Here is a 26,461-nt window from a genome sequence, read left to right on the forward strand (position 1 = left end):
AAGGTGGGTGGGTAGAGGTAGGCTACAGACTCTGAGAGGAGCTGAAGGTGCTGGTCCAAAGTAGGTGGTATCGGAGGGGGAGGGGCAAGGCAGGATCCGGCGGTAGGACGACAAAATGGCGGCGGCTAATGGCAGCTTGTCCTCCTCTCCCGCCTCCCCCCTTCCCGGCGCGCCGTCGCCGCCGCCGCCGCTGCCACTACCGCTCCTGAGCTGCAAAAAGACGTAAGCACTCGGCTCATCCAGACTCACCTGGCCGGGTATGCGGGGATGCGGGCCCGGGCCCAGGGGCTCCCCGGGGTGGGATGGCGGTGGGGCGGGGGCGGATGGCGGCAGATGGCGCCGGGTTTAGCTGCGCCGGTGTCCCTCGTTCCTCCGCGGCAGGGCTCCGACTAACGGCCCATCCGGGCAACCACCACCCCCGGGAGTACCCACCACCTCCCGCCTCCCTCCGCGTCTAGACACGCCTTGTCATTTGCATATAGGGCGGAGCGCTCTCTATCCTATCCCACTTTAGTTCCAAGAGCTGTTCTTATTAAAAAAAAAAAAAGCAGATATGCATAAAAAGGAGGGACTTACAGGTTTTAGGATGTTGATTGGCTGAGGGGGCGGGCCTCCTGCGTCTGCCGTTGAGACGTGTAGATGGGGCGGGAACGTGGTGCCAGCCGGCCGGGCTTTTGGGGCGCACTATTTACACTGCGGAAAGAAAGAGGAGGGGCGTGCGTCGTGCGTACGTGGAAAGATGGGAGCGGAGAGACGTATGGACGCCGAGAATGAAAGGAAACGACGCTGCGTTGGTGGTGCTTTCTGAGGCGGAGATGGAGCAAGAGGACTGGGCGGAAGGGATTAGCTGCCGGGGGCGGAGCATATGTAACCATGGAAGAGTCAACTCAAGCGTCCTTTCGGGATAGGTGAAAGCACCAGAAGGGCGGGGCCTTTCATTTATTAAATCACGTAATGCAAATAAGGTGGATAGACAGGCCAATGGAAGGGCCCCGGGGGGTATATCATGGGCGTAGTGCCTCTTGGACAACTTTAAGGCAGTTCTATTTATTTGCATAATATATATAAATCATTTGAACAAAGTTGGGCTAGGAATGACTTAATCATCAAAATATTGTCAACCTATGACAAGACGGACACTTAACTTTATAACCTGTACTTTTTAAGAAGATATTTGTATATGTTATTGTTGGTAACTTCATTCTTTACAGTCTCATGGTTTGAAATAGCATTTACGTGCTGATGACTCCCAAGTGAAATACAGCAGAGACCTCACTTTCCAATTCCAGACTTGTATACACAGCTATGTACTTGTACTTGACATTTCCTCCTAAATATCTAATACATCATTTCAAATTCAGTATGTCCAAAACTTAGCACTTGACTTTCAGCCCCTCGAAATCTGCTCTATTCACATCCTTCACCATCTCAGCAAAAGGCAACTTAAAAATTCCAGTGAAGTAAAAAACCTCGGAATCCTCATTACTCCTTTTATCCCACTCCCTACTGTCAATCAGACAGAAGCTCCTATCTTGAGAAAATATTCAGAATCCAGCCTCTTCACTTCCACTTTTTTCACCTTGATCTGAACTGTTCTCAACTCTTACCGGGGTTACAGCAACAACCTCCTAACTAGTCTTCCTGAGTTTACACCCGTTTCTACTGTCTATGTATTCTCTACATTGCAGCCTTTTTTTTTCCCCCAAAAGGAGGCCTGAAAGGACTTCTTTGCTTAAAGCCCTGCAATACCTCTCTGTTTCTCTCAGAATAGAAGCCTAAGTTTCTACAGTGAATTATAAGATCCTAAATAAGTTGGCCCCCTTTTATATCTCTGATTTTATTACTCTCTTTATCCACATCAGGCATATTTCCCCTTGAGGCCCTTCTGCTCATTTTCCCTCTGCCCAATTGGCCTCTTCTGAGACTTCCCCAAAGCTAACTACTATCCTGACTTCTAACAACATACATTAGTTTTACCTGTTTTTGTACTTTATACAAATGGAATTGTACAGTAAGGGCTTTTTTTATGTCTGTATTCTGTCCAACATATTAATAAGTTTCATCTGCATTGTTGCATGTAGTTATAGTTTGTTCATTCTCATTGTTGTATAGTAATAGTCCATTATGTAAATGTAACCCAATTTATCTTGCCCTGGCTGGTGTGGCTCAGTGGATTGAGCACCATTCTGGGAATCAAATGGTTGATGGTTCTATTCCTAGTCAGGGCGCATGCCTGTGTTGCAGGCCAGGTCCCTGGTTTCTCCTTCCCTTTGCTTCTCTCTAAAAATAAATAAATAAATAAAGTATTAAACAAACAAACAAATAAACAAACAAACCCAGGTTTAAAAAAAGATACCCAGATCTTCTCTTTCTTTCTTGGTGTTACCAGAATTGTTGTGAAGATTAAATGAATTAAAACAGAAAGCATTTGGAATGGTATCCAATATATAGTAGGTACTCAATAGAAGTTAGCTATTAATTTTTTTATATTCAGATACTTTATTCAATTCAATGCTTTTATCCTTATCTAAAGTGCTATACAGCCACTGCAGCATTCTTTGGAATGCCAGTCTGGCTTCACCACTGGGAGAGGCCAACATGGGTGATCTCAGTGGCCCATTCTGTCTCAGTACATGAAACAAGCTGGGCCAATTGGATTCTCTCTTTCCAGGGTGGCAGGAAATCTGAAACAGTGGCCAGTGACTGGGGGTTGATACTTTCCTTTGGGGAAAGGTCCAGGAATAGTCTCAGTGAGACTCTTTGGCTTCTGCCTTCCCTGTGATTGGCTATTTAACCCTTTTTGCTATCCAGGGATCCTGTATTCCTAACATCTGCTCTCAGTATCCTCCTAGTCCAAGTCCCTTCCCTCTTCATTAGATAGACTGTTTTGCAGCTTGTCCCCAAAAAGACCATGAAGATTCACTTAACACTTAAATTGTCAAGCTCTATAGTGTTGTGAGTCCTTTACTCCATCCAATTACACCAGTTCTTTCATCCATCCATCTGACTATCCATCAATCCATCCATTCAATTTTAAACATTTTTGAGGGCTTATGATATGTCAGATATTACAGGATGGATCATATTATCCTCATCTTCAAGTGAAAGACTCATGGAGCCTGAGTAATTTGTTAAGGTCACAAAGCTTATAGTGATGGAGAATGTTGGTTCAAAGTAATCCGTGCTCTTTACCATGGGCCTGGGTGATTTTTCTTTTCTTTTCTTTTCTTTTCTTTTCTTTTTTTTTTTTTTGGTACATGTCTTGTCATCCCCTTTAATTTCCATGAGGTCAAGGTTACCTTTATACAAGGGTGGGGTGGAATAACGTGGGAAAGAAGGAAAAGGGTCATAAATGAACATGTATGAAGGACCCATGGACAAAGCCAAAGTGGGGTAAGATTGAGGGTGGGAGATGGGGGTGAATAGGGTGGGGAGAAGTTGTGGTGGAAAAATGGAGACAACTGTATTGGAACATCAATTTTAAAAAAAAGGAACCTTATACATCTGGAATCCCCCTTGGTGTACAAAATTCTCTCCTATAGTAGACATTACTTATCTTGGCAAATCCTTGCTTCCCTTGCCTCAAAGATGCTTCACTTCTTTCCAAACCCAGGGGAAAAAAAATCCCCCCAAACACTGACCAAACAGACTCGATTTGCAGAATGAGGAGAATTTATTTTGGTTTGACTTTGGCTCACACTTTTGTCTTGTTTTATGTGTGTTTGGGGTTATTAGAAGCACCTTCAATCCCACCACAAATCAGGGCAACTCAGAGATAGCTTTCTTGGCTGGAGGACCCGTTGGTTTCTCCTGCTCCCTTGCTTTCTCCTCGTACATTAGGATCCTGGTCAAGATGGGAAGAGGCACAAAGATCAGGGAACAGTCCTCTCAAGAGAACAAATCTTATGCTGCTATGAAAGTCCAGAAGAAGATGGGGGTTTCAAGGGTGGGAGGAGGAGGGGGGTGTGAAGAGTAGGAGTTTAGGGGGCTCTAGGGACCAAACTGTGGGTGGGATAGGATCTTGGAAGTGTTTCTCAAAGGATGGAAGAAATAGATGCTGAGTAATATGTAGAAGGTGAGCCTGGGGATGGGGGTAGGGGTGGGGACAAAAACAGGCAAGTATAGGAGAGGTTGGAACTGGATGCAGACGGCCTACCCTTGCTCTGGCTTTCCCCCCACAGCAATTCCCTCACATTTTTAGGATGGCAGATCTCTTGCCCAACATCATCCTGAGAAAGTCGGAGTAGTTGAAAGTCTCCCCAGAGCCACTGGAAACCTCCTTGATTAATTTCTTTAGTTCCAGATGGGTCTTGGGTACCCCAAGTTTCTCAAGCATTCGCTTCAGAGACATGATATCTGGAGAGAAAGGATGGGGGTGACAAGATAGGAAGTCTCCCTTTTACCTCCACATTCCCATTCCCCTTCTCTTATCCTGGAGGCTGGGCCCTTTCCCAAACCATCAGTAATGGAACACTATAGCAGAGACTTCTCCTTCCTAGGTCTGCACACTTTCCCAAATCACCCTTTTCTCACCGATATCTCCGTTTCCATTCAGGTCAAACTCCATGTATTTCTCTGGGTGAGGGGAAAAAGCAGAGGGTAAGCTCTGGCTGGAAGGGCAGGGGCAAAACCGAAGACTGAGAAAGAGATTGCTACCCAATGCTAGGTGGAGGAGAAGGTGTGGGAGGAGGAGGTGGGGCAGGCAGAGGAAGTAGAGGTTTCGGGTTTGAAGGGCCCAGTTAAGGTATCCTGAACTTAGAGGGGCTGCTGAGAGGGGCTGGCCAGGGAAGAGAACTGCAAACCAGAGGAACGATAGAGGCAGCTCTCCTTCATCCCACCACAAAAGTAGACTGTGTCTCTGCTCCCCACCCTCTGTTCTTGGGGAAATCCTACCCGCTCAACCTCCCATCCACCCCTATAGTTTTCCCCTCACTCTTGAAGGCTTCTAGTTTGGAGGGCAGATCCTCATCACTGCTGTACTTAGGATCATCCAGGAATTGCTGTGGAAAAAGCCAGAGACACTGTAGGCATTCCAGCCCAGGGCCTCTTCCCCCAGGCCCTGCCCCCTTAGTTCTTCCTTTTTACCTTGTTGATTTCATTCAGGCTCTCTTCCTGCCTGGCCTTCAGCAGCCCAAAGTTTTTTCCTCCTGAGGGGACACAAAGGTTAATGCATCCTCACCCCCAGACCAGCCCAGGACTATCACAGTTGTGCCTTGCTAGGCCGGCTAACTGCCCTCCTAGCCCCTGGCCCACGCTGTTGGCTCCTTGCTCACATTTGAGGCTTCTGCCCATCCCACCTTTCCTACCCTGTAAATCCCTGGTTTGGCTCATGGCTCAGCAGATGCTGGTGGAGACCTACAAGCTTGCTGTTTCTTTGCCTTCTGGCTCTGCTTTCCCACAGCCTCCTGGGAGGCCTCCCTCACAAACTTCCCCTTTCCCCTCATTCCCTCCTCCTTTACCTCCAGGCATCACTTCCCCATTAGCTTCTGCTGACACTGGCAGAAGGGGGAGCTAAATGTAGATGGAGATGAGAAAATAACATTCTCGCAAGTTCCTTTTAAGGAGAGCCCTACGTGTACATGAAAGAAATTTCTTGATAAGCTACTGGAGGTGTGGGGGAAGGACAAAACCCAGGGGCATTTATTCTTAGGAACAAGTGGTCTTTGAACAGGTCCAGAGATTCAGGTAACACTAAGGCCTTGCATTTCCTCAGGTTTCATGAGTCTGGGCACTCAGTTTGGGATGGGCAGCTGAGGAAGGGCTGACTGGATTTTTCTGTGCTTGGGAGAAGAATCTAAAGTCCAGGAGGGCGGAAAATGCGTGTAGGGTCTGGAAAGGGGAGAAACCTCATTCCTGGTTTGGCAGCTGAAGAAAGGCACTTGGAAATAGGGAAATAACTAATAAAGGCATTTTAGTTTATTTGCTTTAGGACGTACAATGTAACCCCCTCATCTTATTCTCTTTGACTTGTTTAGCAAAATCTGCAGAGCTCAGGAATTTGAGAATTGAAGTCGATTCTTTGGAGGAACTGAAAGTGGTGCTGAGAGAGACTGCATTTATGGACACAAGAGCCGGAGTGGCCCTGGCCAGTGTTGTCTTGTAAACCGAAAGGCCATGGGTTTGATTCCTGGTCAGGGCACATGCCTGGGTTGTGGGTTTGGTCCCCAGTTGGAGTACAGGCAGGATGCAACTAATTGATGCATCTCTCCTATATCAGTGTTTCTCTCCCTCTTTTTCTCCCTTCCTTCCTGTCTCTCTAAAATCAATAAGCAGCCCTGGCTGGTGTGGCTCAATGGATTGAGCACAGGCCTGTGAACCAAAAGGTCACCAGTTCAATTCTCAGCCAGGGCACATGCCTGGGTTGTGGGCCAGTTGGGTTAGGGGTATTTGAGGGGGCAACCGATGGATCTCTCGGATTGATGTTTCTCCCCTTCTCCTTCTCCCTCCCATCCCCTCTCTCTAAAAGTAAATAAATAAAATCTTTAAAAATGTCATTGGGTAAGGATTAAAAAAAAAAAAAAAAGATCCAGGGGCGAGGTCAACATTAGGTTAGTGTGTGTGTATGTGGGTGGTAAGGATGCTGGTCATTGTGGGTTCAACAGAGCCCTGATAAATGCCCTCCCTAGGCAAATCTTTATCTCCCTTGCTGCTCTGTTTGACTAGTCACTGCTAGGGGAGGTGAGGACAGTGTGTCCCCATCACTGAGACCCTTTCGTGCAAACACCCTGCCCAGAGTTCCATCCCCTCTGCCCCAGCATTAATCAAGACACCTTTCCTTCTCTACCCTCGATCTACTCCCCTTCTTCAGCCGGGAGTTTTTATTTTTCACTGTGTTCTCCCTGACCCATGCAGGTGGGGGGAGATGCTGGAGGGGACTTTGACTTAATTTTTAATTAATTAACTAATTATTTATTTATCCTCACCTGAGGACATGCTTATTGATTTTAGAGACAGGGGAAGGGAGAGAGATAGGGAGAGAAACATCAATGTCAAAGAGAAAGACATCAATTCATTTGCCTCTGGCATGTACCCCAAATGGGACTGAACCAGCAGCCTAGGCATGTGTCCTGATAGGGCATCAACGCGCTCACCTTCAGTTAATTGGACCATGCTCCAACTAGCTGAGTCACACTGGCCAGGGCAAACTTTGGCTTCTTGACTACCCTTTATTGCAGCTGCTTCTCTCCTTGGAAAGAAAGTTGGAACCCTGCAGTCCCAATGGTCTCACTGCCTGGTGGGGGAAATTAATTTCTTTATTCATACATTCATTCAACAAGTATTTATTGAATACTAACTATATGCCAGGTGTGCTTTTAAGCCCAGTGAACCAAACAAGTGTAAACTCTTTTTTAAATATATTTTATTGATTATGCCATTACATTTGTCCTATGTCCCCTCTTCATTCCCCTCCACCCTGCACACTCCTCCCCCACCTCCCCCTTTAGTTCATGTCCATGTGTCACAAGTTCTTTAGATTCTACATTTCCCACACTACTCTTGCCCTCCCCGTCTATGTTCTCCCCACTGTCTATGCTACTTATTCTCTGTACCTTCTCCCCCCTTCTCCTTCTCCCACTCCCCTATTGCTAACCCTCCATGTGATCTCCATTTCCATGGTTCCGCTCCTGATCTAGCTGTCCTCTTAGATTGCTTTTGTTTTAGGTGTGGTTGTTAATAACTGTGAGTTTGCTGTCCTTTCACTGTTCATCTTTTTTATCTTCTTTTTCTTAGATAAGTTCCTTTAATATTTCATATAATAAGGGCTTAGTGATGATGAACTCCTTGAACTTGACCTTCAATGTGAGAAGCACTTTATGTGCCCTTCCATTCTAAATGAAAGCTTTGCTGGATAGAGCAATCTTGGTTGTAGGTCTTTGGATTTCATGACTTGGAATACCTCTTTCCAGCCCCTTCTTGCCTTTAAGGTTTCTTTGGAGAAATCAGCTGACAGTCTGATGGGAACTCCTTTGTAGGTGACTGTCCCCTTATCTCTTGCTGCTTCTAGGATTCTCTCCTTCATTTTAATCTTGGCTAATATAATTATGATGTGCCTTGGTGTGTTCCTTCTTGGGTCCAAATTCTTTGGGACTCTCTGAGCTTCCTGGATTTTCTGTTTCCTTTGCCAGATTGGGGAAGTTCTACTTTATTATTTGTTCAAATAAGTTTTCCACTTGTTGCTGTTCTTCTTCCCCTTCTGGTACCCCTATAATTTGGATGTTAGAATGTTTAAAGATGTCTTGGAGGTTCCTAAGCCTCTCCTCATTTTTTTGAATTCTTGTTTCTTCATTCTTTTCTGTTTGGTTGTTTCTTTCTTCCTTCTGGTCCACTCCCTTGATTTGAGTCCCAGTTTCCTTTTCATCGCTATTGGTTTCCTGTGCATTTCCCTTCATTTCAATTAGTTTAGCCTTCATTTGTTCCTCTAATTTGAGACAAAAATCAACCAGTTCTGTGAGCATCCTGATCACCAGTGTTTTGAACTGTGCATTTGATAGGTTGGCTATCTCTTGGTCGCTTAGAATTTTTGGCTCTGGGGCTTTGAGCTGTTCTTGAGCCATAATGTTTTGGTCTGTTCGTGACTGTTACGTATGAGGGGTGGAGCCTTAAGTGTTCACCAGGGCGAGGTGACCCAGGTCGCTGGGTTGTGATGCTGTATGTGGGGGCAGGGTCAGAGAGGGGCAATGGCGTTTGTTCCTCTCTCTCTCTCAGATTTCAGTCCCCTCTGCTGCTTCCCGCAATCAAACCTGACGCCCCCTGGTGCCAACTTCCGGATGTGTGGGCCTGTGCACCCTCCAGGACCCTATGGGTCTCTCCAACAAACTCTCTGTGAGCTTGGGAGCTTCTCCTGGCACCTCGACCGGGAAAGTTTTTCCAATTGGTGCTTTTAGGCTTTAATTCCCCGTTGCTGGGGCCCTAGGCTGCGTGGTCTGTCTCACTGCTTGCTCCTTCGCCTGGTTTATCTGTGCACAAATGTGTGACCGTGGTCAGCCAGCCGCCTTGAGCCCTCACTGGGTCTGCCCATTTCCACCTGGCGCCTGGGATCTGCCAACAGCTGCCTGCACTCCTGGGTTGGTCCGGCAGATTTTTTCTGCCCAACCCCACTCCGCTAGCTGCTGACTCCGCTCCACTTACCAGTCTGGCTGAATGGTTAGTTGTTGTTGGACTTCCGGATAGTTCAATTTTCTGTGTTTTGGCTGCGTTTTTGTTACTAAAACTTTGTTGTCTTTAAACATGGTTGTGGGAGGAGGCACAGTGTTTCTACATACACCTCCATCTTGGCCAGAAGTCACAAGTGTAAACTCTTGTCCTCAGGGACAGTCTAATTGGGGAAGACAAACAATAAAAATAAAAAATATATTGAAGGCAGTAGGTACTCACGGAGAGGAAGTGAGGAAGGGGGATGGGAGGTGCTGTAGTGGACTGCAGTTCATTGGTTAATAACATTATACAAGTTTCAGGCATATGACTTTGTAATACAACATTGTGTGCTCACCATCCGAAGTGTAGTCTCCTGTCACCATGTATTTGATCCCCTTTACCCACTTCATTTTCCCCTTTCCCCCCTCCCCCTAGACTGCATTCTTAAATAACTGCAATCTTAAATAGGGTAGTCAGGGAGACTTCGCGGAGAAAGTAATATTTGAGCAAAGATTTCAAGGAGGTGTAGGAATAAGCCATGTAGATATATGGGAGATCATTTTAGGCAGAGGGAACAGGAAGTACAAAGGTCCTGAGGTGACATGTTTGGGTACCTGGAGTATTTGTGAAGCAGCAGGGAGGACAGTGTAGCTGGAGCCAGGCATGTGAGGAGAAGCAGAGGCAGAAGATGAGGCCAGACTGAGTAGGACTATTGGGAAAACTCTGGCTTTTATTCAGAGTGAGGTTGCCTCTCAAAGTGGTCTTTTTTTTTTTTTTTTAAGTTTATTTATTTATTTATTTTTTAGAGAGAGGGGAAGGTAGGGAGAAAGAGAAGGAGAGAAATACCAATGTGTAAGAGATACACTGATCCACTGCTGCTTGTATGTCCCCAGCTGGAGACTTGGCCCACAACCCAGACAAGTGCCCTGACCGAGAATCAAACTGGAACCTTCTGGTTCGCAGGCCGATGCTCAATCCACTGAGCCACACCAGCCAGGGCTCAGAGTGGTCTTGCCATCCAGGATGGCTTTGCAGACTACCATGATGAGATAGAGCTTAGATGCTCAGAAAAATGCCCTGTGCTAATGTGACAGCTGCTCTGACCATGGGACAAAAATGAAAAGTAAAGAGTATCTAACGGGGCAAGTGGGCGGGAAATTGCACTTAGCCTAAACACAGATGTGAGGAAAGCCTGTGAAGATGAGACATGAGAGAAGACACCTCCCACCTAAACTTGGGGTTGGCCTCTTGACCACACAGAGGGCTGGTGCGCAGCAGTTAGGGCTGAAGGAGACATGGGGCCTCTGGGCAGAGAGCTGCCAGGGTGCAGTGTGGGGGCTACTGCAAAGAATCCCCAGAGAACTTTGAAATAGGGGAAGATAACCCTCTCCTTAAAGCAGGGGTTCTCAGCCAGTGGTCCTTCCACCAGCATCACACAGAAGCATGGCAGAAATGCACATCGTTCGGCCCCAGCCCAGACCCACTGATTCAGAAACCCTGGGGCAGGAGCCTAATAATAGCTTTCATAACAGGTGCCTCAGCTGATTCTCATACACACTCAAGTTTAAGAGCCACTGCCCTAAAGCAATAAAGTGGTTTCCAAGCCCACAAGGCTGCTGAACCCAGGCTGCAGGTGTCAACACAGCTTAAGCACAGGTCAGTGGGTGGTGGGACTGATCAGCCTTGGGTGCAGAAAAAAGGAGTCATTGAGGCCAGGGTTGTTAGTGTCCAGCCATGCAGTCATGGAGAGAATGATGAGCTGGCTTAAAAAATTACCTGCTGGACCCTGCCTGGTGTGGCTCAGTGGACTGAGCACTGGCCTGCGGACTAAAAAGTTGACGATTAGATTCCCAGTCAGGGTACATGCCTGGGTTGCCAGCCATGTCCCCAGTTGGGGACATTGAGAGAGGCAACCAACAGTTGTTTCTCTGGCACATTCTATTTATCTCCCTGTCTTTCCCCCTCTCTAAAAATAAATAAGTAATTACCTGCTGGAGGTTGGTGACATCAGAGTCCCTTATGGCACTGGCACTGTGTTGCCACTGGCCTGTGTCATGATGCCATGCTATCCAGGGGCACTGCTAGTTAGAATCAGGCCCTGTAGATTGTGCCTACAGGAAGTGTGTACAGTGGCCAGAAAGCTGGTCTCTGTGTGTGTCCTGGATGTTTTCTGTTTGCCCCTCTATTTCCCCTCCCCCTCTACTCTGCCCAGGAGACTAGCCTGTACAGACCACATTAAGGGCACCTCTGGCTTCTAGTTGTTTCTGGCTGATGGAGAGCCTGGCAGAAAAACAGTGGGAGGAAGGACATTAGGTTGAGAGTATTCGTTCCTGTGGTTACCTTCTACAAGGTCACCTCAGGCTGGCCAAAACCTCCACCTTGGGGCAGTGCTCGTCTTCAGGTAACCTGCTATGCAGGACTATGTTCTTCCAGGTGTTGGTAGGCCTTGGAATTCATTATAGGTGGTCTATGAACTTGGAAAGGAAAAATGGTTCCTCATCTTCCGAAGTCCAACATTACATGTGTTGCCTTGTCAGACTGCTTCACAGTTTCCAGTTCTTATTTAAGCCAAGCAAAGCCTCTGTTTGCACTGATGTCTTTATTTATTAAAATCTAACTTCAATCTCTTGTATTTTAAATGTCTTGTCTTTTATATAATATGGTAATAAGGAAGTACATGGTTTATGCTTTCTCAACTTTTTAGTAATATTTTGATAACTGAAATTCAATATAATTGTTTTACTTTGTATTATATATTACAAATGAGTAAGAATCCGCCCTGGCTGGTGTAGCTCAGTGGATTGAGTGGGGGCCTGCGAACCAGACAATCGCGGTTCAATTCCCAGTCAGGGCACATGCCTGGGTTGCAGGCCAGTTCCCTGCAGGCCACTTCCCAGCAGAGGACGCACGAAAGGCAACCATACATTGATGTTTCTCTCCCTCTCTCCTTCCCTTCCCCTCTAAAGATAAATAAATAAAATCTTAAAAAAAAAAAAAGAGTAAGAATCCCCGCTGGAACCAATATTCATGAGATGTGCAGTACAGCACAGGGAATATGGTCAATACTATTATAATAACTATGTACGGTGCCACATGGGCACTGGAATTCGTGGGGGGATCACTCAGAAATTACATAAATGTCTAATCACTATGCTGTATACCTGAAACTAATATAATATTGAATGTGAACTGTCAGTTAAAATAAAAAATAATAAGAACAACAACAAGAAAGAATCCCTGCTGGAACCCGTCCCTCCCCTTATCCCTGGGGCCTGGGCTGGCGATATCCCTGTACACCTACTCCACTCCCACCTTTGTAAAGAAACCATCTCCAGCCCTGGCTGGTGTGGCTCAATGGATTGAGTGCCAGCCTGAGAGGTAAAGGGTCACCCGTTCAATTCCCAGTCAGGGCACAGGCCTGGGTTGCAGGTCCCCAGTAGGGGGCATGTGAGAGGTAACCACACATTGATGTTTCTCTCCTTTTCTTTCTTCCTCCCCCTTTTTCTAAAAATAAATAAATAAAATCTTAAAAAAGAAAGGAAGGAAGGAAAGAAGAAGAAAAAAGAAAGGGAGGAGGGAGGGAGGGAGGGAGGGAGGGAAGGAAGGAAGGAAGGAAGGAAGGAAGGAAGGAAGGAAGGAAGACTTTCCTCAAGTAGCCTGATTGGAGGGCTGTGTTCTATTGGGACCCTGACTAATACAATGTGTATGTGAATATATGCCGGTGTGCACATGTGTGCGCACACGTGTGTGTGTGCGTGGAGTGCAGGGCTGGGAAGAAATGGACTGCTGTGGCTCTATTTCTCACTGGAAATGAATGAAAAGGGTGTCCGTCCTGGTGTGTGAAACAGACTGTGCAGCCTGGTAAACCAGAGGCCCTCCCTGAGGAAAGATGGGTAAACAAGCCAGAATTCCTCCATGCCCACAAGGTTCAGCTCTGTAGAATCTTAACTCACTCACTTATGCTGCGCCTTTGCCAAAAGCCTCATCCTTCTAAAATGCCTCCTTATAGGGCTTTGATGGGAACATGGCATCAGTTTATTTCTAAATTTCCCCTCTTTTTTCCTGGAAGCCTTATAGATCAATAAAGAGATTGGAAACACACACACACACACACTACATTTGCAGTGAAGCTAGGAGATACAGAATACCTATATACTCCAACCTCCTTGTGGGACCAAATTCAAAGCTGAGCAGGCAGTTCCCAGCAGCGCCTCAGGGAAGATCGGGGAGAGAGGAACCCAGCGATGTTACCCAAACAGCAAATTGTCCTTCCCGGGAGGGAAGGCTTTACCCCAAGAGGGAAGAGCCAAGGGCAGGGCTAACCGAACAGAGTCAGCACTGGTAAAGGTGAAGTGAGAATGTCTTAAAGCACCAAAGCAACCCAGGTGTCTTAGATATTGCCAGGAAAATTCTCTTTCTAGCATTAAGTGTATAACTTAGGTACACTTGGGAGATGGCCATCTGTGAGGCCTCCTGTGAGACAAAGAAGCTAAGGTGGTGGTGGACTCTTGCTTAACAGGGAGAGGTCCTCAGAGGAAAGAAGGTAGTGGCTACACAGAGGTGCCACATTTAAAGGAAATAATCCATGGTTATGGCAAAAGGTGAAACCCTTGAACTTCTCATTTTTTAAATCATAAATTACTGTTGGGAAATGGTTTTCTTCTATTTTTAAAACAGAGTAGTTGCTATCATGAACAGCTTTTGTGAATGCTTTTATTGTATTGATTGAGATGGTCATACAGATTGTCCTCCTTAATCTCTCTTTTTAAAAAAGATTTTATTTATTTTTAGAGAGAGGAGAAGGAAGGGAGAAAGAGAGGGAGAGAAACATCAAGGTATGGTTGCCTCTCACGTGGCCCCCACTGGGGGCCTGGCTCACAACCCAGGCATGTGCCCTGATGGGAAATCGAACCAGCAACCCCTTGGTTGGCAGCCCACGCTCAACTCACTGAGCTACACCAGCCAGGGCTGTCCTCCTTAATCTCTTAATGCAGTGAACCATATGAGGAGGAACGAGAAATTACATGAATAGTGACTTGCTTTCCCAGATAAAGACTGCTTGGTTTTTTGATATTACTTAGTCAGTTCTGGCTTAGGGTTCCTAATATTTTTATTGTTCTTTTTTTCTTGTATCTATATTCATGAGTGAAATTGTTTTATACTTTTTCCTTTTCCAAATTGTCTTTCCCTGGCTTTTGTATCAGGGTTACATTATCTAATGAAATAAGTTGAGAAACTTTTGCTGTTTTCTGATTGCTAGAATAACTTTTATATGAGTGGAATGATCTCTGTTTTAAAGATTTTCATAATGATCTGGGTTTGGTGGTTTTTCTGGTGGTTAAATTTTTAACAACTGATTCATTTCTTTCTTTTTTTTTTTAAGATTTTATTTATTTATCTTTAGAAGGGAAGGGAAGGAGAGAGGGAGAGAAACATCAATGTATGGTTGCCTTTCATGCATCCCCTGCCAGGAACTGGCCTGCAGGGAACCGGCCTGCAACCTCGGTATGTGCCCTGACTGGGAATCGAACTGCGATTGTCTGGTTCGCAGGCCCGTGCTCAATCCACTGAGCTACACCAGCCAGGGCTGATTCATTTCTTTAATGGTTACAGATACATCAGTCTTTTGATTTTTTTTCTTGACTTTGTTTTAGTCATATTTTTTTTAGAACATTATTCCTTTTATCAAAATTTGCAATCTAGGACTTCCACCAAGATGGAGGCATAGGTGGAGACGCCCTGATTTCTCACACGACCAAGTTTAGAGACAATGAAATATTAGCAACAGAAAACACAACCAGAACACAGAAAATTGAACTTTTCGGAAGTCTGATAACAACGAATTCTTCAGCCTGACCGGTAAGAGGGGTGAAACCAGCAGCTGGTAGAGCGGGGTTGCACAGGAAAACTCGGTCAGATGGACTCAGGCGCGCGGATCCCAGGCGTGGGGTTGCAAAGGGCAGACCCAGTGGGCGACCCAGGGAGTGACCCAGTGAGCCACCGGTGGACCCGGCGAGGGTGCAGGGCGGCGGGTTGACTGTGGTGGCGCATTCCTGCGCAGATAGACTGGCAAAGGAGTGGGCGGTGAGACTGGACTGAGCAGGCCCCAGCGGCGGAGGCGACAGAGGGGGCCGCCGTTTCCCCGCTCCGACCCCACCCCCACATACAGCAAGCATCCTGAGTGGCCCTACCCTAGTGAACACCTAAGGCTCTGCTCCTCATACTTAACGGGCAGGAACAGACCAAAAATGGCTCAGGAAGATTTCAAAGCCCCAGAGCCTGTAACTCTAAGCGATGAAGAAATAGAAAAACTTTCAGATGCACAGTTCAAAACACTGGTGATCGGGATGCTCACAGAACTGGTTGATTTTAGTCACAAATTAGAGGAACATATGAAGGATAAACTAATTGAAATGAAGGGAATTGCACAGGAAACCAATAGTGATGAAAAGGAAACTGGGACTCAGATCAATGGAGTGGACCAGAAGGAAGGAAAAAATGACCAAATAGGAAAATATGAAGAAACAAGAATTCAAAAAAATGAGGAGAGACTTAGGAACCTCCAGGACATCTTTAAATGCTCCAACATCTGAATTATAGGGGTACCAGAAGGGGGAAAGGAACAGCCACCAGTGGAAAACTTATTTGAACAAATAATAAAGGAGAATTTCCCCAATCTGGCAAAGGAAATAGACTTCCAGGAAATCCAGGAAGCTCAGAGAGTCCCAAAGAAGGAGGATCCAAGGAGGAACACACCAAGGCACATCATCATTACATTAGCCAAGATTAAAATGAAGGAGAGAATCCTAGAAGCAGCAAGAGCTAAGGGGACAGTCACCTACAAAGGAGTCCCCATCAGACTGTCAGCAGATTTCTCAAAAGAGACCTTACAGGCACAAAGGGGCTGGAAAGAGGTATTCCAAGTCATGAAATCTAAAGACCTACAACCAAGATTGCTCTATCCAGCAAAACTTTCATTTAAAATGGAAGGACAGATAAGGTGCTTCTCAGATAAGATCAAATTCAAGGAGTTCATCATCACCAAGCCCTTATTATATGAAATGTTAAAGGGACTTATCTAAGAAAAAGAAGTTAAAGAAACATGAACAATGAAAGGACAACAAACTCACAGTTATCAACAACCACACCTAAAACAAAAGCAAACTAAAAGGACAGCTAGATCAGGAGTGGAAACATAGAAATGAAGATCTCAAGGAGGGTTAGCAACAGGGGAGTGGGAGGAGGAGAAGGGGGGAGAAGGTACAGAAAATAAGTAGCATAGACGGTAGGTAGAAAATAGATAAGGGGAGGGCAAGAATAGCATGGGAAATATAGAATCTAAAGAACTTGAGACACATGGTCATAAACTAAAGGGGGGAAATAGTGGGGGTGGGGGTGCAGGGTGGAGGGGAATGAAGAGGGGGAATAAAACAACTGTAATGGCATAATCAATAAAATAAAAGTTAAAAAAAATTTTGCATTCTAAATACTGTATCTGACATTCCATTCCCTCTAAATGACTTATTTTTGGTAAGTAACTTAGCACATGCCTGGGAGGCAGGCCAGGTTCCCACTAGGGGGCGTGGGAGAGGCAACCACACATTGATGTTTCTTTCTCCCTCCCTTCTCTCTCTAAAAATAAAATAAAATCTTACAAGAAGACTGTCTTTCCTAAAATGCACATTCTGTGAGTGATTTCCGCTACCTCTTTCAGTTTAGATAGGCGGGGTTTCCAGCCATTCTATTAAAAATATTTTAAATTCTAGCTTTGTGCAGTGGCAGTATTGTAGCCAATGAGGTTTAAATTCTATAATAATATATATTTTTAAGATTTGAAAATTTTAGAAGTAGGCTTTTAAAGTTTAAAAATATATTAGAGATGCATTTTTAAATTTTCCTAATACATACCAAATATTCTTTGTTATTGATCTTAAATTGTCATAGATTTGGGCAGCAATCATGTTCTATGTAAGTTTGATTCTTTTTCCAAATGTCTGCCTATATGTACCTGAAAAGAATGTGTATTTTCTACTTTTTCTAAAATTCTACATATTTTCATTAGAGCAAGCTTGTCGATTATCTTGTTTTATTTTTCAGCCTTTAGTAATATTTGTCTGATTTATGAGTTTCTGAGAGATGTGGATGAAAAATTTTTTTTAAACAATGATTTTTTTTAAAGATTTTATTTATTTATCTTTAGAGGAGATAGGAAGGAGAGAGGGAGAGAAATATCAATGTATGGTTGCCTTTCGTGCATCCCCTGCTGGGAAGTGGCCTGCAGGGAACCGGCCTGCAACCCGGGCATGTGCCCTGACTGGGAATCGAACCGTGATTGTCTGGTTCGCAGGCCCGTGCTCAATCCACTGAGCTACACCAGCCAGGGCGAAAAATTTTCTATTGCTATAAATTAATTTTTAACGCATCCTTGCACAGGGAGTCTGAGAGCACGTGGGAGTGGTCCTAGCCAGCCTGGCAGAGTGAGGAAAGGCTTCTCAGTGGAGTGGTGATTGGTCCCCAAAGGGAAGAGGTGAGTGCCTCACCAGCCTTGGCTCCTTCTCACCCAGAGAGAAATGGGAGAGAAAGAGAGTAAGAGATGGGGTGAGGGAAAGAGGTGTGCTGATAGGGAGAGATGGGGAGGGAAAACTTGGAGAGATACAGGGAGACGGAAAAAGATGAGGAGAGAGACCAGGGAAGAGAGAAGGATGGAGAGAGAGGGTGTCTTTCACCTGGAAGGTGCTAACTAAACATTTGTTGAATGCTCACAGCACAGAAATAAATTAATGAATAAACAGGCATGTGTGTGTGTGTGTGTGTGTATAGATGAGGGGTATAGCAATGTGGGGTATGGGGAGAGAGAGAGGGAAGAAACAAGTGATACGAATAAAGATGGTGAGACAAAAGAGTGGAGGACAGAGATATGACATAAGGACAGAGGTGAAGGGAAGAGCTGTAGGGGAGATGAAGCTAAGATGGCCGGCACACAGAAGGCACTCAGTGAAATCATTGTTGAATGGATGGATGAGCTCTGATGCTCAGAGAGGGAGATATGGAGTGATACTGAGAAGAAATCATGCTATTTATCAAAGAAGCCACTGTACTAGTTTCATCTTGAGATGAAGGCCTTAACTAGCAGTGAGAATTGAGGCAGAGAGATACCTAAGACATTTCAGAGGCAGAATGGACCAAACTTAGAGATTGCGTGGATGGGGAGATTAAGGGAGAAGGCAGAATAGGATAAATCCTGAGGATTTCCCTTAAGTGAATGGATGGTTGTGTTTCCATTCACTGAGACAGAATACAGGAGGCTGACCCAGTATGGCAGGCACTGATGGTTTTGGAGTGTCCCTGTACCATTCTGGAGGAGTGTCTAGAGGGCAGTTAGCTATTCTGGACTCAGACCTTGAGAAAGAGGTCTGAGATAAAGGTGCAGACTGAGATGGAGATATAGCTTGGGGAGGCAGTGGTTAAAACTGTGGTTACAATAGGGTTGCCTGGATAAGTCCATTGCAGATGCTTAAAACGTGTTGATTCCAATTGAGAGAAACTCCAACAGGAGAATGGTGTGAATGTGTGTGTGTAGGGTACAGGAGTCTGGAGGGACTCAGGCTTGACTGCTGTTATGTTCCTGTGAAAAAGTGGGTAAGATTACAAAGTGGAACAGCTTCCATAGTGACGAGATCTAAGGTGTCGGTCTTGCAGAGTCAAGGTGTTGGTTGGCGTGGACAAGGTGAAGCAACTGTGAAATCGAGGATTGAAAAGTCATTTATAAGACATATACAAAATGTTCATAGAAGCCCTGGCCAGCTCACTCAGTTGGTTGGAATGTCATCCCAATGTGCCAAGGCTGCGGGGTCCAATCCCTGCTCACAACACATACAAGAATCAACCAGTGAATGTGTAGACAAGTAAAACAACAAATCCATGTCTCTCCCTCTCTCTCTCTAAAATCAATTAAAATTTAAAAAACATTTTATGTATTTATTTTTAGAGAGGGGGAAGGGAGGGACAAAGAGGAGAGAAACATTGATGTGTGAGAGAAACATCAATCAGGTGTGTCTTGCACACCCCCCGTTGGGGACCTGGCCCACGACTCAGGCATGTGCCCTGACTGGGAATCGAACCGGTGACCTTTGGTTTTGCAGGACGATGCCCAGCCCACTGACCCATACCAGTCAGGGCAATAAATAAAAATTTTTAAAAAGAATGTTCATAGGAGATTTTTTCACAGTAGCAAAAAAATAAGAAACAACCCAATTGTACACCGTGAAGTAAATGGATAAACAAAGTAGTATAGCCCTGGCTGGTGTGGCTCAGTGGACTGAGCACCAGCCTGCGAACGAAAGGGTCGCTGGTTCCCTCCCCAGTCAGGGCACATGCCTGGGTTGCGGGCCAAGTCCCCAGCTGGGGGTGTGTGAGAGGCATTGATGTTTCTCTCCTTCTCTTTCTTCCCCCCTTCTCCTCTCTCTAAAAACAAACAAATAAATATCTTAAAAAAAAAACTAGTGTAATTGACATTACTCAGCAATAAAGGCACAAACTACTGAGAGCAACAACATAGGTAAATGTCACAGACATTATGCAGATTGAAAGAAGCCAGATACAAGAGTGCATACCACATGACTCCATTCATATGAAGTTCAAAAACAGATTAAACTAATCTGTAGGGGTATAAAACCATAGACTTATAACCCCTATAGACTACAGGGAGGGGAGAGGGATTGACCAAAAATGGACATGGGGAAAATTCTGGGGTGATGGTGTTACCGAACAAGAGGTCCGAGGGAGGGGAGCAATACAATATTTGGCCCACCTAGGGATGCCAAATATTGCTACACAACAGGGGCCCCTCCCAAGGATGGAATACTAAAATCTACTGGGCTCTTCTGTCCACCGCCAATTGGAAAGACATCTCTCAATGCCAGAGATTTGTGAAAAGGAAACAAAATGTTTATTTAATTCTATTCAGGCCTAACGCCTCCACTAAAATATCAAAGTCCTTTAGGTTGTACTCTTACACCCACACAGTGCTCCCTTCTCCCACTGTCCCAACTCTGGGTACCGTAAATCAGGAAAAGAGGACACGTCTGTGTTGCAGGCCCCTGGCACCGTCAGCTGTGTCACCGTGCAGGCAGGATCTCGAGTTAATCCAAAGTACTGTGGCACCCTCTCATGGTCCACTGGCAAGAGTTCTTTGTACCCACTTCCAGTCAAAGTCTCTCCTGCTTTCCAGGCCACACGGCCAAAGGGGGCACCCCAAAGCCGCATGGACCTCTTCTACCAAAGCTGCAGGGGTTCGCACTCCACCAAAAGCATGTGGCTTTCTTCTTCACCTGGCTGCAGGGATCTCCATTCTGGCAAAGCTGCATGGTTTTCCCTTTCACCTGGGAAAGGGGGGGTCCGCACTCTGCTGAAACCATGTTGCTCTCTCCTCACCTGGGCAGTTAGCCCCTCATGTCCCGGAGCCAATCTTTTCCAAGCTCTCATGCAGGCACTGTAACTTGGGGGAACTGCCCCCAGTTACATCCTGGGTAGAAGCCACTCCCTTCTCCCTGGCTCAAAACTTGGCCATAGCTATTTAACATATCTATGAAAACCAGTTAAAGGTTATAGATATGTTAAATAATCATTCCAGAGGTTAGCTGCAAAACTGTTGCTATGCACAACAGCTCTCAATGGCCCTGGCTCCATTCGTCCCTTCCCCCTGGGGTGGGGGTGAGGACATCTTATATGTCTCTCCAATATTCCTATACACTTTGAATTCTGGACACCATTCCAAATCTTTTTTTTGGGAGGCCCCCTCTTGGCTGCACCCTGTATCAATGGGAATCATCTATATGTCAATGGCAGTGCTGTTTGAGGACTCACCAGAGGTGGGTCATCAAACTATACTCTTAAGATCTGTGCATTTTACTGTATATACTATATCTCTGATTAAAATGTCATCTGCCTGGACATTGTATCTTCCAGAGAGATAACAGAGGTTGAAGTAGAGAGGAAGCCAGAGAGTCAGATGCCATCTGTCAGTGACTGTGGGGGAGGTGGGACGAACGCCAAGGGGAGAATGGAGGTGATGGGATTCAATGCTTGGACCCTCAGAGAAGAAATTGTGGTCAGAAATTGAAAGTATAAACTAGGACCAATACTTAGTTTGAAAACACTTACAAGGACTTGTCCAGAGATGTCACTCATATCTCACCCCTTCCTGCACTTAGAGGAGGAAGCACCAGGTGAGATGGAATCACCTTTGTTGGGGTTCCAGAGTCCCTTCTGGGTTGTCACTTCTTCACCTGCTCTGAGCTCCGAGGTGGGAATTTACTTGTTCTGATCACACTGAAGCCAGCCCACAGCAGGATGTTAAACAAGTTAGACCAGCCCTGGCTGGGTAGTTCAGTTGATTAGAGGATCATTCCTATACACCAAGTTTGCAGGTTCAATCCTGGCTCAAGAACTAACCAATGAAAAACTGATGTCTCTCCTTCTCTCTTTCTGAATTAAAAAACGGATGTCTCTCTTTCTAAAAATCAATTAAAAAATTAGTTAGGCCAGAGATGTGTGTACATCCACGTTACACCTTTTCTTTTTCTTTTATTTTTCATCTTTAAACATTAAAAAAATTAATTTGTTTTTATTATTTATGCTATTACAGTTGTTCATGCTTTTCCTTCCTTTCTCCACGTCCACCCAACAACTTTTCTATTCATTGCCTCTCCTCTTGAGTCCCTGGTAAAATTTTCTTTTGAAAAATTCCATCCCTGTGTACGTTGAGCTGATTTGAGTGGTAGTTCCCATCCTTTGGGTGAAAGTTCCCCAGAGCATCTCAGAATTATTGAAAAAGTTCTACACAGGATTTATTCTAGATGGGCTTAAAAAATCTAAATGTTGTCTTTGGAATCCACAGCATTTTTGTATATTTAAAATCATAAGTAAATAAAAGAGGTAGAGAGAACAAAACACCCGTGAGTTCAGGCCCAGCTATCACGTGGGCCATTTCTAGCCCATGACTGGGGAGGAGCTACCAGACACTGAGCACCCAGCACAGCAGGATCTGGAAGTGAGAGATGCTACTCCTCCCATTTTCCACATGTGCTAGTGATGGAACCAGGACTCCAACTTAGGCTGACTTGACTTCTAAGCTGTGTTGCTTTGGGCCCTGAAGTAGAGCTCTGTGAGTAAGTGTGTCTGCACTGTGAAAGTAAGGTTTTACCTTCAGGCCAGTCACCCACTCCAGCCCCCACCCCCACTCCACTAAGTGGTCACCTTCTCTCCCCCTCAAAACCATGGGTTTCTCACAGTTGAGTAGAACACACAATTTTCTCTACATTGACTCTGTGCAGGGTGATTGGTGTTGATAGCAAGAGGCAAGGTAAGGGACAGGGCAGAAGCTGGAATTTAAGGCCCTGAGGAGGTTTCTCATGCAATGTAACCACCAGGGGGCAGCCTTTCCTTGCTTTGGCACCTCAGTTCCACACCTGGTTAGGCCACCCCGCCCGGTATGTGTGCTGGCCTAGGTGGTTCAGAGTAAGTTAAATAATTTGTTCAAGTTTATATAATTAGCTTGTTGGGGAGCTGGCATTTGAACCCAACCTGACTCTAAGCCAGAATTCTTAAGCACAAAAATTACTGCTTCTCCAGAAAAACAAAACAAAACACTCCAGTTCACTGCAATGAAGGGGAACTGGGTGTGTGTGTGTGTGTGTGTGTGTGTGTAGACCTAGACACACAGACAGAAAGAAAAATAACATGTTAATCTAAAAGGAGCCAGAGAGAAGTGTGTGGTGAGAGCTGGGCCCATGTTTCACTAGACACATTACAGGTAATCTCTCTTTTTTACCTGCTGTGTTGTCTCACAAAGGTCTTAGATGTGTGTGGCATACTCTTGTATTAATCCCTGTATAACTTTGGAGTCACATATAACACAATGTGTCTTTCATTTGTGTCTGTACAAACACATTCCATGTAATAGACGCTTTGTAATTTCTCAATAAATGTTAAACAATGAATAAAATAATAAATGAGTGAATTTACTAGTGGGTGATAAGTCCGCACACAGCGTTCCCTCCGTGAGAGGTGAGTTCCTTTAGTGGGGATCTGGGTGGGTCCAAGCATCTCCATCAGCTGCACTCGCTCTGCCAAACCTTGCTAGTCAACAGTCTAAGTTAAACAGGGACTAAGTCCCTAGCAACCCCTGTCACCACCACCAATCAGTTTGCTTCTCCTAAACCCTATAATTATAGAATTTCTAGAGCTGCTCTGGGAGAGATCCAGATTCAAGGGAGAAAATGGCTGAGGTGGGCCTGGGCCCTGTTGAGCCAAGGGGTAGGGCCATAGGTTAGCTCTGGGCCAGAAGGGCTCTTGGAGGTGCTTCTGGGTTAAGGGTTGGTCTTCTTGAACATCGGAAGTTGGGGGAACCACATCCTGGTCTCACCTGCCCACCCACCCACCCTGGTGTTACCAGACATCTAAGCCCTACCCTCTCCCTCAAATACTTAGGCAACCTGCTCCCATCTCCTCATGACTCAGAGCAGATATCAGCATCAGCAGAAGCCTCTCTCCTCAGAGAGGCATGCATTTCGTACCCAAGTCCCAGGCGGTTAAGGTCCTTGGCAAAAGATACGTGAGTCCTGTGGGTCATAGAAAGCTTCCCACCCTCATCGTGACCAAAGGCCTTCAAGACCGAAGACCATTCCGCCTCTGCTCGGACCTCACTGCCCAGGTTCCCTTCAACTGGAATGTCCTCCGGCACGGCCCAGATGCTGTTGCTCATCTTCATCGTGGTCTATCCAGGTGACAGGGCTTTCTCCTGGGACTCTGAGAGCTATGGGACTGGGAGGAGGAAGAATGAGGGAGGCCAGACATGGATGTCCTGGGGTACAGGCTGGTGGGGGCTGAATATTGAGCCCTGAGGGGAGTGACAAGGAAAGAGAGTGGGAGTAGGTAGCCCTCCACAAAGCCGAAATCCAGGGACTCCCCCGTTCAGTTCCTTTCATGTTGCCTGCTGGCGGAGTCACTCCCCAGCTTCCACCCAGAGCTCTTTTCTTCTCAGCCACCTACCTAAAAGGATAAAGTTGAAAGGACCAATAAAATTGGCTTGAAGGGATCTATTTTTTTAAGGGGTCAGTTTTAATTTGATGAGCTTAATAAGCCTATTAAACAAGGCTTATTATCTGGGTCTAGATATAATTAGGAGTTTGGAAGACCTAATTAAATCTGAGATACGTTTCTTAGTGAAATTGATTTTAATGAACTGAGAGACCTTACCTATCAGACATATTCCTTAACTAAATGCAGTGTGGACTCCAGACATGTAGCTTCAGATCAGCTAGAACCTGGGGCAAATCTAGGCCCCCACTCCAGACCCACAGAATAAAAAAGTCTAGGGGTGGGGCCCAGGGATCTGGTTTAAGAAAGACTCCAGGTGATTTCAATGAGCTCTTAAATTTGAGGACCACTGAAATAGAAGAATGACTGCTCAATCTCACTAATCAGAGAATTTGATCAGGGATTTTAATAACTGATTTAATTCTTCAATTTAGATAATTTAAATAGGGATGACAATCAATTATAACCAGGTCCTCACCCAATGTTTTAAGTAGTTAATGCTCTTTAACAAAAACCAAAGTGGCAAGGGCGGTGCACTATTGAATGTCATTAGCACAAAAATAATACCTAGAATGATATAGTTAATGCTATCAGTGAATTAGGCAGCCACATTCATTAATGAGCTTCAATTTCATTGTGACAGGTTAAATTTCAGCAAGATGTTACTGGTGAGTGTAGCTGGAAAATGATGAAAGTGGGGTGTGAGAGTTGCTATAGGAAAGAATTTGAAAATGATTTAATAAGCAATGTTAAGACATTAGATTGGTAAAAAGGAATGGGTTTAATGAGGCACCCGATGTGTTAGTCCCCTGACTCTCTGTGGGTCAGCGACAGCTAGGATATTCTACTGCAAGCTCTCTCGTCTTTTCAGAGTAACTGGGGAGGCATTTATCTGGGTCTTCTCTCTGCCCCTAGAATCCTGTGCTCTCTGGGTGTCCCAGCCCCCCGAGATTCATACCCAGGAGGGTGCCACTGCCCTCCTGCCCTGCTCCTTCAATGCCAGCCAAGGGAGACTGGCCATTGGCTCCGTCGTGTGGTACCGGGGTAAGGTGGCCCCAGGGAAGGAGGTGAGGAATAGGACTCCAGAGTTCAGAGGCCGCCTGGCCCCTCTTGCCTCTTCCCGCTTCCTCTGTGACCACCAGGCTGAGCTGCAGATTTGGGACACCCGAGGCAGTGACGCTGGAATCTATGTGTGCAGTGTGGAGGTGCTGGGCCTGGGTGTCGGGACGGGGAATGGGACTCTGCTGGTGGTGGAGAAAGGTGAGGCCCCAGGAGACTGCATGTCCTTGGCTAGAGGCTCCGCTCTCCCTGGAGGCTGAGAGTCCTTCTCTGAGGCTCCCTGCCCTCTACCCCTCCCTGAGCCGATGCACGTTTGTTCCCTGGGACCCCTTTACTAAGCTCTTCTTTTTTACCACCCATATGCAGGACCTCCTGGGCTAGGGGCCCTCACAGTCCTCCTCCTTCGGGCTGGATTCTACGCCTTCAGCTTTCTCTCCGTGGCCATGGGCAGCACCATCTATTACCAAGGCAGATGTGAGTTATGGAGCCACAGCAATGGAAGAGATGGAGGGACAGTGAGAGAGCTGGAGGAGGGGGACACAGAGATCAAGAAGAGAACTGACTCTGGCCATATCACCACCAGGACACTGTCACGTGGGAACACACTGCCACAGCTTGGATGGCCTCTGCTAAGTGATTCTAGACCCCAGTGATCCCAGTGCTCATCAGAAGACTCCAATAAATCTCTGTCTGTTCCACCACTAACTTCTAATGGGTCTTATGTATTTCTTTCTGCATTTTCTGGATGCCCTGTGTGCCCTTCTCCAGGTTCCCCTGATTCTTAACTCTCCCTTCTGCTAAGCCTGACCTGGAAAGGTCTAAGAAGGGAGCTTCCCAGCAACTGTGCCTGGAGCCTCTCCCTCCACTATTCTGGGGCTCTACAGGATAGGACCCAACTCTCCTGGGCCCGGGACGCTGAGGCTGATTCTCAAGACGTATCAAATCTGATTGGTCCTACTTGTCAGTCGCCCATAGACAAATATAAAAGTCTGCCCCAATCTACGGGAGACACGTTCCAAAACTCCTGTTTTTTTTCTTTATGTACATATCTATGATAAACTTTAATTTATGAATCAGGCACAGTAAGAGATAAAAACAACAGTAATAAAATAGAAGAATTATAACAACATACTGTAATAAAAATTATATGAATGTCCTATCTCCCTCT

The 26,461-nt window shown here is 45.7% G+C and overlaps 3 protein-coding genes across 6 annotated transcripts in view; 1 reads left to right on the forward strand and 2 right to left on the reverse strand.

The window, feature by feature from the left end:
* The window catches only part of PRRC2A (proline rich coiled-coil 2A), a 14,943-nt gene extending 14,493 nt beyond the window's left edge, over positions 1–450 (reverse strand). For 2 of the 3 annotated variants that reach the window (XM_053667416.1, XM_053667414.1), the window contains exon 1: positions 250–450. The gene's annotated coding sequence lies outside the window, so the exon portion shown is untranslated. The remainder of the gene's footprint in view (positions 1–249) is intronic. The other variant, XM_053667415.1, reaches the window with a different exon arrangement.
* NCR3 (natural cytotoxicity triggering receptor 3) lies at positions 103–25,998 on the forward strand. Of its 2 annotated transcripts, XM_053667422.1 has the most exons (7): positions 103–222; positions 14,839–14,994; positions 17,569–17,662; positions 23,626–23,919; positions 25,150–25,494; positions 25,660–25,767; positions 25,877–25,998. In XM_053667422.1, coding segments are annotated over exons 4-7 (510 nt in total). In that variant the 5' UTR covers positions 103–222; positions 14,839–14,994; positions 17,569–17,662; positions 23,626–23,864; the 3' UTR covers positions 25,879–25,998. The 2 variants fall into 2 exon arrangements, with proteins under 2 accessions (XP_053523397.1, XP_053523396.1); XM_053667421.1 differs by lacking the exons at positions 14,839–14,994; positions 17,569–17,662 and having other exon boundaries at positions 103–257; positions 25,660–25,998.
* Positions 3,655–5,417, reverse strand: AIF1 (allograft inflammatory factor 1). Its single transcript, XM_037151367.2, has 6 exons — positions 5,307–5,417; positions 5,086–5,147; positions 4,934–5,000; positions 4,534–4,575; positions 4,194–4,356; positions 3,655–3,844 (listed from the first exon to the last, which is right to left on the reverse strand). The coding sequence occupies exons 1-6, from the start codon at positions 5,329–5,331 to the stop codon at positions 3,760–3,762; spliced, it is 444 nt and encodes a 147-aa protein (XP_037007262.1). The 5' UTR covers positions 5,332–5,417; the 3' UTR covers positions 3,655–3,759.
* Positions 25,999–26,461: the final 463 nt, after the last annotated feature.

This window comes from Artibeus jamaicensis, unplaced genomic scaffold (genome assembly GCF_021234435.1).
Source record: "Artibeus jamaicensis isolate MK-2021 breed Jamaican fruit bat unplaced genomic scaffold, CSHL_Jam_final contig_469, whole genome shotgun sequence".
Taxonomy (NCBI): Eukaryota; Metazoa; Chordata; class Mammalia; order Chiroptera; family Phyllostomidae; genus Artibeus; species Artibeus jamaicensis.